This window comes from Biomphalaria glabrata, chromosome 3, assembly GCF_947242115.1.
Source record: "Biomphalaria glabrata chromosome 3, xgBioGlab47.1, whole genome shotgun sequence".
Classification (NCBI taxonomy): domain Eukaryota; kingdom Metazoa; phylum Mollusca; class Gastropoda; family Planorbidae; genus Biomphalaria; species Biomphalaria glabrata.
The window spans coordinates 14,245,591-14,263,974 of NC_074713.1; the positions used below are offsets into that span (position 1 = coordinate 14,245,591).

Below are 18,384 nucleotides of genomic sequence, written 5' to 3' on the forward strand. Positions count from 1 at the left end.
ACGAAATGCACAAGTTTATCGTTATCTCAACGAGTTATCTCACTCCTTCTTAAACTTAGGCAACCGATTCCTTGCTCTGATAGCACTAGGGAAAAAGGTTTATTTGTATAGGCTCGTTCTAGCATACGGAGCAAGGAATGAGCCTTTACCTTTGTGTCTTTCTGATTATTTAAACTTTTAATTTTTTTTTTTTATTTCAAGATTGGAATTAACAATGAACGTCAAATTCAGAATAATTAAATTATAATTATATAATCAAATATACGAATAAAAAAGAAGGTGGTTGAAAGTATTTGTTGGTTATTTAATTATAATTAATTTATTATAGACATCAGAGTGCCGTAAAACTGAACTAAAGACTTTGTAGATTTTTTTCAAGACCTGTGTAACTATAACAACGATCAAGTGCACTTTTCCCTAACTCAATACGAATTTTGACCTTAGGAAAAAGGCGAAAAACCCGGAACCAGCGGTTGCTATGACAAATATGGTGGGTATATTTATTTATAACTGACCAAAATTTGAAGAGGCTCCAGGACTTGATTTGTAAATGTAAACAATCAATTTCAATGCATTTTTTTTTAAGTAGCAATATAATGTAAACTAAATTTGGGAGTAGGTATAGATAATAGAGCTACTGAGTCCATAATAAAATGATTAAATAAGGCTAAGTAAGAGATCATATTATGAATTGAAGTCAGTCGAAGTTCGAACATACAATTTACAATTCAACATGACTACATGTCACTCATTACTCATTCATTGACCAATAATTGCCAATCGACATTGACTCGATCATTGACAGTCAATCATAATGATGATGATATTGAATATATTCTTCTTAAATCTACTAAATTCTAGGACAACTTGAATCATGACCATGATTATGATAAATCATATTTATTCAACATCTAAAGTCTAGATCTAGAAATAGAATTAAAGAATAGATCTAGATCTATTATTAAATATACAAAATATAGCTAGACTCTAGATCTATACTGTCATATAATAACTGTCTATAGTATTAATAAGTATATAATATTTATATTAGTATATCATGAATATGATCTAGGCCCTATTCTGATGATTCTAATCTATACTACTACTACTAGATTCTACTAGCAGTCTAGCTTCTTGATCTTATTTTATTAAGATACTGCATGGTCTATTGTAATTAAAGTTAGTTAGTAAATTAGTTAAAATATAGAATATGCTTATATTAGCATTATATATTAAATTAGTATTAGTTAGTTTATGATATTATTTATTATTAATATTAATACATTTGGTAATAGTAACTAGATCTATTATATCGCTCACCTCTGATGTATGATTCAGGTAAGAACCATATCAGAGGTGAACTGCATAATATTTACTAGACTTTATTACCATATATTTGTATAATCATTCATTCATTGTGATTGTCATTGAGTGAGTCTGACAGTTGAAATAACTGAATCATTTGAATAATTCAATATAGTAATATAGTGCGTCTTAGACTATACTTAGAGTATAACATTGAATAAGACATTAGAGCAGATGTTCTAGTAGAGATTCTAGATCTAGACTACATTTCCAGTCATACTAGATCTAGTTATCTAGATTCTAGAATCTAGATCTAGTTAATCTGGTCATAAAAGTAGACCATATAATAATAAATGATACTTTATAGCTCTAGTCTAGATATAGACCTATATAGCCTAGTTATTTGCTAGAATAGGCCTACTTAAAGTTTAGATCATGTGCATCTAGTGATCTAGACTCTAGATCATGATCTGGATGACAAATATGAACACTTTAAAAAAAATTTAAGTCACAATATGACAATAGTTACAGTAAAGATAGATATATTTCTAGTTAAATAATAGTGAAGCTCTATTGCAGTCTAGATCTAGCCAAGTAGTCTAGATCTGCATTTTGAATCTTCTAGATCTGTTTGCATGTTAGTCATAATTAGTTTATTTATCTTTACATCTGAAATTTGTATTTTCATATATTTGTATATGTGTTGTTTTGTTTTTGTACAATAATAGATATATATATATATATATATATAGCATGTACTACGTGTAGTTATGTGGTTTATAAAGATATTTTTTTAACATGTATATTTTTTTTAATCACATTTCTACAGCATTACTTTAAGATATAGTCAGTTATAAAAGAAACATGGCTACATTTAATGTTGAAGCTGATGCAGAGGTTATAACTGCTCGGCGGACAGAATCAATAGATGCTCCACATATACTCAAATTAGTGAAACCATGGACAGAAAAATTGTTTGGGAGAGTGAACATTGTCAACATTATGTAAGTTGTGACATTTCATTTCATTAAAGAAGAGCATTTAGGTCATTTACATTGGTTATGTTACAAATAGGAATTAAGCATGTAAAAGTTAGGATTTGTTTGTTTTGTTTATGTGGGTTTAGGCTTAAAGCATGGTTACGATAACATCATAATAAAGACTAGGATTAGATATGAAATAAAAATATTTTATATAGTAGTGTCTTTAGGCGACAGTCAATTTTGCCCATTGAGAAATTTTTTGACTTAGGTATTTGTTTAGTGATGATGTAGATGGATTCCCTTCATTGTTGAATAATGATTATAATTATTTCATTTCATTGTTGCTCTTTGCCTGGGTTTAAGTTCATTTGGAAGTTTAGCTATTACCTCGCTTGAGCATAGTTTACTAAGGACACAGCGCATAGGTTTACAACACATTTAAAAGTAAAAATGTTTTCAAAATCATTCAAAAAGACACAAAGATTAAATAAATGTTCCTCTCAGTAAAACTATCATGAATTGCTACATGTGCAACGTAGTGTGAATGTGGAATGTTGAAAATGCATGTTGAAAGAGAAGAAAGATAGTCTAATGAAAATCGTGTAATAGTTGAAAATAATATTGACATTGTCTATCCAACATATTGTGTATAGAACTAAGAGTTGCAGTTCTGTGTTGATTATAACTAAAGAGTCTCATATGCTTGTAACAAGTGGTACTAATTAACACATAACTGCAACTTTTAATTCTTTGTTTTATGGAAAATGGATCATAATATTAAAATATATGGAAAGGCCTAGGAGTAAATGTCTATTTAAAAATTCTAAGACAATTGATAAACATGTAAGTTTTGAATTCCCTTAAAGTTCTTGCATTCTGGTGATGCCAGGTGTCAAATGATCTATTTTAGAAATGCAGGTTGGACCTTAAAAACATGACTCCAAGAACACCTTAGAGACATTCGAAATTTTGCAACTAAGCCCGTCTCAATAATATTCATTTCAATAACACACATCATAGGGTACCACTGATCTCCTCATTACTGCTATACAACAGTGCAATGGCAAAAAAAACCTGTCTGCTGATTGAATACGGACTTATTTACATGTCAGGCACCCTCCAACCTCATGGGATCAACAAAACAACCAACACTCTTTTATTTAAAATGAGATGGGGATAAACACTCCACCCTTTTCCACTTTATCTTTGCCTGACATCACTAATTCCTTCCGATTTCCATTGCTTTTACACCAGTGTAGATCATTTCATTTCTTTTCTGCCTCAATTATGAACAACATCGGACAGATAAGTTAACTTAAGCCAATTTTGTATTAATTGTTACTCATTTTTTCTTGTTTATTTTGTAACTGATGAAGGCCTCGTGCTATACAACAATGCTTACATTGCTATTATTTAATTAATTAAAATGTATTTATTGATACAGTGAAAAAGCAGTGTTAGCCATCACACTCTGCAACAAGGAGGATGAAATATTGGGCCATGGAGCTTTCCTGGACTATCCTAATCTACCAGATGTTGATCAAGCAGAATGGGAAGCTTGGTATAGCTCAAGATACACATCTGAACAAGTGAGAAAGTCAAAGTTTACTACCATTTTTATGCTAATAATGTTATAGATATTAAACAAGTTTTGCTTAAATATAGCTTGCTAAATGTCACTTGATTTTTGTTTTCATTTCAATGTTCAGATCTTTTTAAAATTTAAGTAGCCTCCATAAAGCATTACACTATTGTTTTATTTTATGACTAAAAAGTCCTTAGTAGACTTGTCTGTAACCTAATTATAGACCTAATATGTAATATCTTACAGATTATTCTAGCTTTTGATATTAGCTGAACAATGTAATAAATATAGATAGATAATGTAGAATTTTTTCATATTTGTTTTGTATTCAAAAAAAATATTTTGGATATTTAATTAGAAACCATAATCAGGTCATTTTTAAAACTATTGCAGAGGTCTTTCATAAAGTAGTTGCATATTTTTATTTGAAGTAAATATAAAAAATACTCAGAACAAAATATGGTCAATAAAATTTCAGGATCTCTATGATTTCATTAATTTTAGTTTTATTTTGTGGGACTTCATTATATTTGTTCAAAATTCACTTCCTTCACTTGTTATAATTCAAAAATGTATTTTGTTAAAAGATAATTAATAATTTAATATTTATTGTAATTTAGCTACATTCTGTATTGCACTGCATTCATTGACTTAAAATTATGGTCCTATCAAACTAACACTAGCTGTTTCTAAAAATCTGCAATCTAAATATCAACAAAGCAACAAAATTTCAAACAATAGTCTGTGAGCGATAGAGCAAGAAATTAAAAAATGCATTACGGGGTAGGATTGGGCACACATTGTAAAAAACAACAGAAAGAATTGCAAAACAGGCCTTAGGCTGGAACTCTCCGGGGAAAAGTCGGAAGACCAAAACAAACATGGAGAAGATTGAAAGACCAAGAGGCAAAGATGGCAGGATGGACATGGACCCAGCTGAGTCTGCGACTTCCATAGTTCCGAAGGCTCATTCCTTGCTCCCTTATTAAAGCTATATGTGTACATCCTATTACAAAGATCCTGTTGTCATAACTTAAACTTTGTTTTTTTTTTTATTTATTCTAAAAATCTTAAAGGTTAATAATTTATTTGATTAAATAGGATGTTCACATATATCTTTAATAAGGGACTTATAATAATTTTCTGTAAAGGATAAACTGTAATGGGAACTTTGGAAGTCACAGACATTTTCTATAAACATTTTATATTTTGCACAGAATTCAGGTAAAAAATTATAAAGAAAAAACACTGCATTAAATATCAACAATGATTAATATAATTGTTGTTGTGCTGTGATCTGAATAAAAAAGAAATTACCTATAATTTTAAAACATATTTAAAATAAATATCTTCACCTCAGGTTACACCTCTGAACAGCCTTTTCCTTCATTACTTTGTGTCCAAGTCAAGTTATGCTGCAGGCTGTGCTCAGGAAATTATCAAAACAGCCTTCAATGCTGTCCCAGACCTTCACTTTTTGTTTTTGCTTATCCCAAAGGGATACAAGCCAGGTATGCCCATACAGTAATAGGAGTCAAATATCCTTGATGCAATACTTTGTAATAGAGGAGGATAAAACTTGTGAAGCCATTTTGTAAGGATTTGTGAAGAAGTTATTTGTTTGATCTATTTTTGTGCAGATTCTTCACTGACTAAAGCATTTTCAGCTATGGAAAAAAAAGAGTTAGCACCTTCTGATTCACATTCTTTGTTTGTATGCAAGAGACATGAACATGTGAGAACTCTTCATATCAGACAAGCTTTGTAAGAGTTTTATTTTTTTACATCCCTTTTGTGATTAATAGAGAAGAATTATTTCGCAGTTGTTATAGTTCTGCGTTTAGTTATAGTTTTTTTTTTTTTTAGAATAATAATAAATACTGTAAGTTGAAATCCAAACTATAGCCCTTTGTATAGTATCAGTTTTATTATTACTTTCATTATCACTTTTATTATTACTTTTATTATTACTTCAAAGAAAATGTTTATTATAAAAAAAAAAATATTTGATGTGAAACCAGAAACGAAAAAAAAAGTTGTATGAATTCTCCGTTAATCTGAATACAAATCTGGATTTTAGAATATTTCTGAGTCAACCAAGTTTTAATGTGTATTATGTATGTGAAATTTTAGTGGTTTGTCAATTTGCTGGCATCATGACATTATTGTCAACCATCTCCAAAAAAAGGAGATTAATCTGTATTTTGTACACCTTAGCACTGATACTTTAATTTCTCATATGAGTTTTATTGTTGTGGTGGCCATTTGGTAAAAAAGTCAATGAATGTTACAATCAATGTTCTGAATTTAAAACATGAAAGAAGATGGAATTTTTTCTTAAAATTAGGGAAAATTAGAGTCAGCCTTGCTTTAATAGGTGTACCTGATATCTACTGAAGTTTTAAGAGACAGTTGGTCATATTGTCCTTGATACCTCATTGATCCAATGACAAACTCTGCTTTATCTACATTATGAATCTAAATTTTGGATACAAAACTTTATACTTATTTCTTCAAACGATTGTCAGTTGTATAGACTAAAGCTCCACTCCCTCTATAATTATAATGTCAGTGTAATTTGCTTGTCTCTTCAGTGTAGAGGACCATGATGATTTAACACCCATCTTCAACCGCCAGAGCGAAATGCTACATAATACCTATGGTGATTACTTTTTGGCAGAGCTCATTGAGGCCCAAGATGCTGAGATGCAGTGTCTTGTGGCTGAGGTAATTCATCTTGTTTTATCTCTTATTCATTAGATCTGAATTTTAAAAAAATTGTTTTTAATGTTTTGGATGTTCCCTTTAGAACTACATCCTAGCCTGAACCTCTGTATGGATGTTTGGAATGGCTGCTGGTAGAGTTTGAATCCTGCACCATTGAGATGCCATGGATGGAAGCATAGAATGGGTTAAGTCAGCCTGGAAAACCAAAAACTTCTCAGAGTTGAAGTCTCTAATTATGACTAGATAAATACATGGATATGCGTTGGGCATGATTAACTGCTCTTTTGAAGGAATGTCTGTAATTAATAAGATAAGAATAATTGTGGGCTTTAGTGACTGTGTTTGTGTGTGGTATTTAGTGACTGTGTTTGTGTTTGGCTTTAGTGACTGTGTTTATGTGTGCGCTTAAGTGAATGTTCTTGTGTGGGGTATTTAGTGACTGTGTTTTTGTGTGGTATTTAGTGACTGTATTTGTGTGTGGGCTTTAGTGACTGTGTTTATGTGAGGGCTTAAGTGAATGTTCTTGTGTTAGGGTATTTAGTGACTGTGTTTGTGTGTGGTATTTGTTGTTCTGGTTCCATTGTATGGAAGAGTTTCTAAACAACAAACATTTTATTGTTTTCAGGTGGAAAAAACATCCTATGGCTTTATGAGCATCAGTACAGATGTCAACTTAGATTTATTAAATGAATGCTTTGAGCTCATTCCATTTAATGGACTTAGAAAGCCACACCCAGATGACAACATTGTGGAACCACCCCGTCCCACAAGCTCAGAGAATTTGTTTTATGGTAGGCAATAGGAAAGATTTGATTTGATTTGATTTTTAGATTCTGTTTTACACTTGACACAAGCTTATATATAAGGCTGCAAAACTTTATAAATATTATTAATTGGAATAATTTTCAAAGTTGTGAAAGACCTTTATATGCAGCTTAGAAATTATCAAAAAATTAAGAATAAACTTTTACATTTTTATTTTTTTGTTATAACCCCCTAATGAGGAAAAGCTGCCATTAATACACTTTTATGGGCAGCACTTTCAATCCATACAAGTCTTTAACCTTTTTACCAGTCTTTTTATGGTGAATTTTTTTTTACTGCTTTCATGTAACATGTAAGCCTAGAATAGGGTAAAGGTAAAGATCATCTGTTTCTATGAATGACTATTAAGAAGGTTATCCTGATGGCCAGCACAAGGACCAACCACCTTTACTTTGCAAACATATGTCAGGTACCCATTAGAATTGGGTGCACTCAGAGTATCCTAAAAATTCAAAAGCTCAAAATCCCAGTCTTTTTTTGGATTGAACATAGAGATCCTTTGCTTTGGTAGCTAAGTGCTTTACCACTCAGCCAGCACACCCACTACACGTTGGCTCAATGGGACATTAATATATAAACCATAACATTTGAGTCATTAATTAATGAAACATTTTTTTTAACATTTTAAAAAATTAATGTAGTTTAGGAAAAAAAATGTTTTTTTTTAAACAATAATATCTTCTGAAGTAACAAAATTGTAATATTTATATTTGAGTATTAAATATTTTTTCTTTCAACTTCAGATTCTAATGCAAGGAATGATGCTCTGTCAGTCAGCAGTAACTGTAGTGACAAAAGTAAGTTCTTAATAACTTTGATTCATCTCTTCACATATTGTGGCCTATGGATGTGGGTCAACCCATGGCCCAACCCTCCACAAACTCAAAAATATACAAAATATAATTTTTTGACTTATAATACCTATTAAATAATTTTATTTTTTTATTAAAGAAGGAAAATCAGATTAAATTTACAAATAGTCTATTTTTTCTTCTAAACTATGGCATGCTTTTAGATATTAGTATTATAATTAATAAGTGAATTTTTTATTAAAGATTCCAAAAAAGTGTAAGGGCATCCACAAAAATTCTGCCCCAGGGTTTCCGGATTCTTGTTTTACTTATCTTCCTAGTGTTTGCTTTGGTCTCCGAGCCTTTCTCTTCCATTGTGGGCTCCAGTCCAAAGTCTGTTATATAGATAAAAGCAGTGCTTTTTTTGTGACTCTACGCACCACTACTGTACTGGCACCTTTTTCAATGTAGGGAAAAAATTATTACTTTTCTTGCATTTTAACGTTTATTATTAATTTTATTGTAGTTAAAACGTAGGCAATCCATCACTGAGTACCAGCACCTATTTTTTTTACAAAAAAAAAGCACTGCATAAAAGTAAATGTGCCAACAGTTCATTTTGTTTTAAGTTTTCATATAGTACATTGTTCTTGGAAAAACTACAGTGAATGCCTACAATATTTCATTGTAATGAATGTCAAGTTTGTTTGGCAAAATATATAGGTATGTGCCTGCAATGGATTAAAAAAAATTATCAGCTGTAACCCCATCATTGAATGGGGTAAATTTACTTTTTTTTTTGTAAATTATGTTCATTATTACTTTTGGTTTTAGCTGAGACAACTTTTGTTAAAAAAACTGTCAAGCTGAGTCAATCTGCACTGACTGTGCCTGTTTCTAATGTTGCCTTTGTTCAGAGAGTACCTTCTCCTACCTCTGTAGCAGAAATGTTGCTATCTGAGAAAGGAAATGTAAGTAGTCAATAGGGAATTTTAAGCTTTAAAATTATTGAAAACCATATTAGTATTACATAATCTCGTATATATATATATATATATATATATATATATATATACATATATATATTTATAAAAAAAGAGAGAGAGAGAGAGACCATATATATATATATATATATAGAGAGAGAGAGAGACACTATCTACTCCCACTAGTATATCTCAATAAGTATTGATATACTCATCATTTATAATTTGTTTTATAACCTTTCCAAACAATATTTTATTTTATACATGTCCAATAATGGGCATCTTGATCAACAGAAAAAATAGGTAATTTATATGGCAAAATTGTATTTCGTTACAAAGAGTCATTTAAACTCCTAGTAGATATTGGCTATATAAATAACTATTTTGTAAAACTGACACGATTAGCAAACTGTTTTAGACAGTTTTCTCTACGTATGTATTTGTATACTTAGTATTGTAAACTGTTGTTAGGTGTTATGAAATGTTAAAGGCTGAAAATTGTTAAATAAAATGATGGTGATACCTTGAGCCATTGAAGTGAATCTCTTCAAAAAAGCAGATTTGTGTGTCTACCATGGATATTTTTAGGTAGCCTGGCTGACTTCAGCTTTCAAGTAGATAGTGTTTAAGTTAAGCTATGAGTCATCACCTGATGTTCATGCTGAAGGTTTGCTATTGGTCATAGCCCAACGCTGGGTACTAGGCTACTTTGCTGATATCTTACTGATTTCTCATGTTGCATCCCATTGAGTTGTAGTTATTGTTAAATCATAAAGATAAAGACATGATATGTATTGTTATTTTTTCTCCTTCAAGAACGATTGAATATGGTTTAAAAATATTAACATTTTGCAAATTACAAACTGAACACTGTAAGCATATGTTTGAGTTAAAATTTGTTTGCATTCTTTCAGGAAAACACAGAGTTTAAAGCTCCCAAGTATCTGAAGCCAGAAAAACAAAGAAGATTTGTGCCCACATTCTGTGGAGCTCCCAATGCCTTCAGTATCCAACTGTTCTGTATTGCAGAGCAGTATGAAATGAGGTGACTGTAAAGTCAAAGTATTTAGAATTATCACTAACTATTTATCACTGACTTACTCTGTGCTGGTGATTAGGAACTTAAGATAGCAGCACTAGAGGATGGGGGAAAGGGATAAATCTTTGATTCTGTGCCTAGTGAACTTTTGGTCTCTGCCTCTATTGTCAAGGAGTAGTTCTGATGGCTTTATTTCTATTTTCTTTATTGGTTGGACTACTGCATTCTATTGATTTGGGATTCACACATTTTTTTATTTGTTTAAGCTTAAAGTCTTACATTAGATTTGAAGACAAAATAGAAAAATGCTTGGATTTTGTTTTTCTTTCAGATCTTTTGACTTTTTACCAAAAGCATTTTCCAAATTTCCTGATCGAGACTTTTGCATCATAACAGTACCTCACATGGTACCAGAGTTTCCTCTCATACAAAATTTTGTGGTAAGTCTAAAGTTTGTCTTGTTTAAAATATTATAGTCTTTTTAATCAACATTTACATTTTATATTTAAAAGATATTAGGTGCCAATTTCTCATTCTTGACCCTTGTGAGAAAACTTTTCCATTGGTCAAGAGTCACATCGTCTTGACTCTTTGATGTAATTTGTAATAATATTTTTTTTTTTTTCTTGTTACCTGCTGTTGATATTTATGTTGTGATCACTTATATCCAGCGAGCACTTGGCTTCCAAACCTGGGGTCCTGGGTTTGAATATTGGTGAATATTGGGATTTTTAAGGCACCCTGAGTCCACCCAACTCTAATGGGTAGCTGACTTTAGTTGGAGGAAGTAAAGGCAGTTGGTCATTGTGCTGGCCCATGATGCCCTGCTTGTTAACCATTGGCCTAAGAAACAGATGACCTTAACATCAACTGCCCTATAGATTGCAAGGTCTGAAATAGGAACTTTTATTTTCCATACATCCAATTCATGGATCTTGACAATTAAAAATACTTCTTTTTTAACATCAGAGAGTTACACCCAAATGTCCCAGCATTCTGCCTCAAGAGTTGTATGTATTTCATCGATCTGGCCTACTCAAGTAAGTCTGAAGCAGTTAAACAGCTATATCTAGTGAACCATTTTAAAGACATTTTACGTTTGTGAAATTAATCAAGGAAAATGTTTGATTTTATGCTTTTCCATTGTTTTAATCTTTTCTCTTTCTGTTTCTTTATTGTAACAAGAAATTTTAAAGTACGCAAAGCTGTCAAGGCAGACTTTGAAAATATTGAAAAGTTGGTTGACACTATTGCACATAAAACAAATATTCTCAGAGATTTACAAGTTTATCTGACAGCAAGGAGAGATCCAGTAAGTATATTTTTTATGGACTTTATTATTTAATTAGACATTTAGCTCATTTATAACATGATAAAACTTGGAACAGCATTGTTCACTTTTAATATTGATTATTAATTTGAATCTGAAGACATTTACATAAAAATTGAGAAGAATTCACATATCATTTAGATAAATTAATGAAATTGCAAGAGTTTTTTTTCTTATTTAGAGGCCCCAAAAAAATTTTTAATAAAAAAAATTGACGAATATGCTTCATTTTAGACAGTACAATGAGAAAAGTAAGCATACTAAAGATTGAAATCTAAATTGGGATGAGGTTTACATCATGTTACGGAAGTAATTGGAGGTTATATTTGTAATCTTCCTTATGATTACAAAATAGAAATTAAGGAAAATACCACAGCCAGCCTTTTAATAACTGTCCAGCATGACCCTCACAGGCCTCACGCCATTACTGGCCATTCTAGTGAGTCCTCTATGCTATCATTTCCAGCTAGTGACTGTTGAAGCCTAAACAGTTGACAACCTAATTGTTGGCGCACACTCAGCAAATTTGAGCTTTGCACATCTTAAATTAAATTTCAAAATCATTCTGAAAAAAACAACAACACAAAAATGTTCTTGGTAGAACTTAAAGCTCCTATGTTGCTAGTAACTTCTGCTGTTCCTAGTTGTAGTCAATAGATGCTCACTCAGGTACAGCAGCAGCTCACTTTTGGATTTCTTGTCTCTAGGATGGAACTGAAATTCAAGCTTTTGTTGGTGAATGTCTTGGTCAAATTGTGGGTGTCTCCATTATACGCAGGGAAGAGGTTAGTCGAGATTTTTCTAAACTTTGGAAGATACAGTTTTCATATCCATTATTTCAAGCACCATAATTTAGTACAAGATCTTCAACAAATAGTAACCAGGTAATTTTTTTAAAACTTCCAAACCAAGATGATAGAAAGTAGTTATAAGCAGCTTTGCTCTGTTCTAGACATTTTGTTTTCTTTCCACTTTCACTGCAACTAGGAAATTTGTATCATAAAAGAGGATGATTTGTACATCATAATTAATTATCTAATTGTAAATTTTAAAGTTAATTTATAGTCTTTTCATTTCACCAAAGTGATCTGACAATTATAGTCAAAGACTCCCAACTAATGAAAATTAGTTACTCCAGAGTTTTAAATTATTGTAGGAAGTGAATAATGTGGTTAATATCTTGTTAGAAAGTAAATCAAACTCTCTGTTGGTTATTCAGGACATAGACTACATCAGGGCTCACTATAACATTGAGGACTTTATCTACTTCAACCATCACAGCAGAGAGCAACATGGACATCTCAATCATTTTGTAGTCAATCCAGTTTTCAGCCACCTGACCAAACATTTCTTTAAGGTAATCTCCCTTGGATATTTTTTTGTCTATTTCAAAATATCTTTAATTTTCGTGTCATTAATTTGTTACATTTTTTTTCAATTCATAACTCAAGTTGATGATTTAATATTAAAAAAAATATATGTATTTCAAGTTATGATGTTAAGTGATATTACTCAAGAAAATGATTTTATGCCAATTAGGACACCATAACCATTCAGGATTGTGTGCTTTGGTTCAAGAGATTCTAAAGGATCAGTTCCATAGAGAGAACAATTTAAACAAACGAGTTTTCTGTTTTTCATAATTTATATATTTTAGTCTAAACCTTCAATACTATGATAGTATATATGATAGTTTTGTAAACCTATACTATGATAGTATATATGATAGTTTTGTAAACCTATACTATGATGGTATATATGATAGTTTTGTAAACCTATACTATGATAGTATATATGATACTTTTGTAAACCTATACTATGATGATATATATGATAGTTTTGTAAACCTATACTATGATGGTATATATGATAGTTTTGTAAACCTATACTATGATAGTATATATGATAGTTTTGTAAACCTATACTATGATAGTATATATGATAGTTTTGTAAACCTATACTATGATGGTATATATGATAGTTTTGTAAACCTATACTATGATGGTATATGTGATAGTTTTGTAAACCTATACTATGATAGTATATATGATAGTTTTGTAAACCTATACTATGATGGTATATATGATAGTTTTGTAAACCTATACTATGATGGTATATATGATAGTTTTGTAAACCTATACTATGATGGTATATATGATAGTTTTGTAAACCTATACTATGATGGTATATATGATCATTTTGTAAACCTATACTATGATGGTATATATGATAGTTTTGTAAACCTATACTATGATGGTATATATGATCATTTTGTAAACCTATACTATGATGGTATATATGATAGTTTTGTAAACCTATACTATGATGGTATATATGATCGTTTTGTAAACCTATACTATGATAGTATATATGATAGTTTTGTAAAACTAATGCATGTTTAAACATACCTGGGTGTAACTTATATATTGTTATAACTTACAATGCTTTAAATGATTGGCTTTAATTGTAATAAAATCATGAGGTTGAATATTTCCTATATAAAAATTATAGAACTGCCTTTACCTTCTTTAATGTACTTAGAGTTTATCATAATTGTTAATGTATATCAAAGTTCTTTTCTGTAATTTCAGTCAGAAATGCATTATTAAACATATTGACAAAATAAAAAAAATCATATTTATACTTTCATAGTCATACTTATTTATAGTGCCTTGACTCAAGTCACAAATTTACATAATCAATAAATTTAAAAGAAAATTATTAATTAAATGATGCATTCTTCTAAACAGATTTTTTTTTTATCTTGACAGGAAATTCTGAGACTTTCTAGAAAGACCAGTCTGTACTATGCTTTGTATCCACCATTTACTTCTGAAGCAGTAAGAGACATCTTGGCATATTATCTTTTTGTCTTTCTCGTCTTTGGCTTTGTACAAATAAAGTATCTTTAAGTATTTCACATTTAGTAGGTCATGCTGATGTCATGTCCCACTTAGTAGATAGTTGCCAGATGTCTAGCTTATTGTAGGATATATCCTCCTTTTTGAGGTCTCATCCTTCTTCTGGCAGGCATTGTCCTAAAGTGGGAAAATCACTTTCACCAAATTCATTGTGTTGTTTCTATCCAACAATTCAATACTTCATATCTTTTTAGTTTCAACAAAATCACTCAAAAAGGAAAAATATATTCATATATTCTCATGGAGTATTGTTATGTTGTTTGAGTAGATATGTAGAGCTTAAAATCATTTGTACTACAAAGAGATGGCAGACTCCTTTGTGAACTGTTTTGTTCTGCTATTCAAAGCTGTTCATATAAAACCTGTTTCTCAGATCTTTTCACTCAATAACACACTGTTTTCAAATGAGACAAACTCTCCATAGACTCCATCCATGAGTGATATTCTTCACACAAATTACAATCTCAAGACAATATCATGCATGAAGGTCCACGCCAATTTTTGCACAATGAAAAATGCAAAATGTTGCTTCATTGAGAAACATAATACTTCTTGATAGTAGTTTTACAACCTATGGTATATTTTCATATTTCATAAATTAGATCTCCCTCTATTTTTTTTTACTGTTTTTGGTCCTCTTTTCTAAAGTGTTGTCCTCCTTTCTGTCCTACTTTGGGTCTGCTGGTATTGAGTAAAAAAAAATTCCCCTTTCAGACCTTGTGGTCTATAGGCCAGATGATGTAAAGGTCATCTGTTGTGGCCTACGGTTAACAAGGGTGTCTTGTGGCCAGCACAATGACCAACTGCCTTTACTTTTCCCCAACAAATGTCAGGTACCCATTAGAGCTGGGTGGACTCAGAGGCACCCAAAGATCGCAAAATTAAATATCCCAGTCTTAGAACCCAGAACCCCCAGTTCTGAAGCCAAATGCTTTACTGCTCAGCCACTGTTCCTCCACTGGTATTGGGTAATCCTTACTAAATAATAATGTTAAGATGTCTATCAATTTTTAAAAAAATAATGGTTTAACAAACATTGAGATCAACAAATTGTATAAAATCTTTCCTCTTTTAAAATGACATAATTATTAAAATTTTGTTATTTCCAATGGGATGTGTGGCTGAAAGACCCAAACTTCTTGGCTATGGCTTGGCCACCAAACAAGAGAGGCTTGAGTTTGAATCCCAACTCTTAGCAGAGTTATGTTTGCAGAGGGCCTAAAGGCAGCATATAAATTTTCTCCCATATACCCCCACTGGTCCACAGAAGAGATCGGAGCATAGCGCACTGAGCTTACTAAAAGCATGAAAGATGTACTATATAAAGCAAATATAACAAAAATGGGTTTATTGATTTCCTTTTAATAACTTAAAATTTTTAAAGTGTTTTAATCAAGCATATGTTCCGTGAGTGGAAAAAAAATTTGGCTAGGGGGCTCAAGTTCAAATCATGACTCAAGCAGAGTTCTATTTGCTGAGTGCCTAAAGACAGCATAGAAACCTTCTCCCAGATACCCATTCCACCCTCCCCCACAGGTCTACAAAAGAGATTTTACCTAGAACCTCTGAGATGCTATAATTATGAAAGTTGTGCTATGCAAAAGCTTTTTATATTGAAAATAAAGTATCTCATCTCTCTCTTCTAGACATTTTTTTTCTTTTTGCTCTGTTTGTTCTAATGTCTTTTTTTCTATTTCATTAGAATGTGGACAATTTTTCCTTAATTACGGGTCTCAATGCCCTTGTACCAGTTAGGCCTCGTCGCCAAATAGATTACTCTGATGGTCTTGGAATCAATGGCCCGTCAGAGCACATCATCAAAGTTGTGGACCACTATGCCCTGAATCACATCAACAGGAAACTTGTTCTTGAGCCGAAGGTAAACATGGTGTGAATGGACTCAGTGGACCCTGGGGAACATTCCATCTATTAATAGGAATCATTCAACAAGTTGCCAGTTAGAACGAACTAATGTAATATTGGACCTTGACTATTAATTGAGTGAAAACCATTCTTTATTAACATATTTAAAGTCGTTACCCCCAACTCCACTCCAGAAAATAATTGGATGTAATTTACTGTTATTAAATGGAATTGAGGTAATCTCTCTTTGATTCACAAATAAGAATTATGCATTTATGTTCTGTGTATGTAAGGTTCAAAATAGGGGACACAACTTTTATCTCCTGACATTTTCATTCCCCAGCTTAAAATTTAAATTAAAAAAATGATTGCTATTCAAGAATGTCAATCTTGCTCTTTAGTCATTAATGAGGATTTTGTGGTTGTGGGATAACTTCAAATGAAATAAACTGCACAACGTATTCAGATTTTGTCATTAATTTGTCTCCCATTTGACCACAGGTGACCATCAATGCCAGAATAGTTGTAGTTGGAGCATCAGATGTTGGAATGACTTTTATGGAAACTCTTGTATTTTGGTAAATGCTAGTCTATACTTAAAAGCTCAATTAGCAATAAATCAATAAATTTAATTCATCTCTTGGTATGTGTCATATCTAATTGCATTGTTAAATTAGACGAAAGTCACCAAAGGGAGTTAATTACAAGTGTTTTTTTCAACAGTTGTATAACCTCTAACTGGGGGATAACTCTAAATCAAGTAATCCATCCAAATCTTGCATTAATAAATTAGACTACATATTATATATATGAATGTTGTTCTGGAAAAATTCAAAAATAAAGAAAAAAACCTTTCTATGTTACTTTTCAAAAATCAGCTCGTAATTACTTTTTAACTTCATTTCCAAGAAATATAAGTCATTTTATCATATATCTATTGCAATCACCTTCAAACAATACTCAGGGTATATTATTTCCCTTTAAGCACATTTGATACATGTGTGCATTAAACTTGCAAAATAAATGTGAATTTAAACTACTCATTGGTTAACTTTATCTTCAGCACATTTATTTTAAACGTTAGTGTATTCTTAGAATGTTTTTGAATGTTCTGTGTTTGGCACAATTGTCAAATATACTTTCCTTTGCAATAAATCAACAACTATAAAAACATTGCATCATGTTATTCACACTGTATATCAACAGGACTCCTTATGTATATCTTGTATCATTTTGCTCTGCAATCTATAATGTTTTTAGCTTTCTAAATTTTTAACATTCTCATCTTAATAGCTTCCTCTTTAGTCGATTTTTAATTTTTTTACAAAGCTTATATCAACTCACTCGGTCTGCTGGTCTGTCTGGTAAAATTTTGGACACGTTATTTCTCCCTCACCCATTTTTGGATAAATTTGAAACTTTGCACAATTATTTATTTGCATGCACTAGACATGATTCAATAAACAAAATTAACCAATTAGTCAAATAATTACTGGGAATTTATTATTTGGTTTGATACCAACAAGAGACATTAATCCTTAAGTATTTACAGATACATCTAAACATATAGGGTTTTGTCCCCTTAAATAATTGTACAGTTATTTCTCCCACACCCATTCTCCTTTTAAGTTGAAACTTTAAACTTTTTTTATTGTAACTAACAAACATATATGGCTCCTTTTGTCTGGATGCGCCCAGATGAGTCACTGGTTTTGGTTTTATCTAGAGACAGGGCAGAATCTGGTGTGACTAATCAAGCCAATTCTAGAGCGGCAGACTTTGCCACAATTCAATCATGTGTATGCCTCTGATTCAGGGCTAGTGGACAGGGCAGCTTTCTTTTTTTTCCTCTTGATTAAGGCCGCTTCAATTCTTTTGTTCTCAGCTAGGGTTGTCCCAGCACGCACAGTCTGTCTCCATGCACTCCGGTCTTTGGCTGTTTTCCCACATACTTTCGCTGATGCCTGTGGCTCTCATGCCCCGCTTGCAGACATCTCTATATGTTAGTCTTGGGCGGCCCTTGGGTCTGACT

General features: G+C 31.5%; 1 protein-coding gene across 3 annotated transcripts in view; it reads left to right on the top strand.

The window, feature by feature from the left end:
• The first annotated feature begins 472 nt into the window (after positions 1–472).
• Positions 473–18,384, top strand: part of LOC106066216 (cilia- and flagella-associated protein 61-like) — a 161,786-nt gene continuing 143,874 nt past the window's right edge. The window contains exons 1-18 of one of the 3 annotated variants that reach the window (XM_056023560.1): positions 473–490; positions 2,135–2,309; positions 3,733–3,877; positions 5,234–5,384; positions 5,514–5,637; positions 6,468–6,600; positions 7,226–7,391; positions 8,169–8,222; positions 9,051–9,187; positions 10,114–10,244; positions 10,570–10,678; positions 11,208–11,278; positions 11,424–11,550; positions 12,276–12,353; positions 12,788–12,925; positions 14,340–14,408; positions 16,192–16,368; positions 16,854–16,930. In XM_056023560.1, the coding sequence (XP_055879535.1) occupies positions 2,170–2,309; positions 3,733–3,877; positions 5,234–5,384; positions 5,514–5,637; positions 6,468–6,600; positions 7,226–7,391; positions 8,169–8,222; positions 9,051–9,187; positions 10,114–10,244; positions 10,570–10,678; positions 11,208–11,278; positions 11,424–11,550; positions 12,276–12,353; positions 12,788–12,925; positions 14,340–14,408; positions 16,192–16,368; positions 16,854–16,930 (2,027 nt within the window). In that variant the 5' untranslated portion in view covers positions 473–490; positions 2,135–2,169. Of the gene's footprint in view, positions 553–596; positions 616–2,134; positions 2,310–3,732; positions 3,878–5,233; positions 5,385–5,513; positions 5,638–6,467; positions 6,601–7,225; positions 7,392–8,168; positions 8,223–9,050; positions 9,188–10,113; positions 10,245–10,569; positions 10,679–11,207; positions 11,279–11,423; positions 11,551–12,275; positions 12,354–12,787; positions 12,926–14,339; positions 14,409–16,191; positions 16,369–16,853; positions 16,931–18,384 lie in introns of those variants that run through there. The other 2 variants (XM_056023558.1, XM_056023559.1) reach the window with 2 other exon arrangements.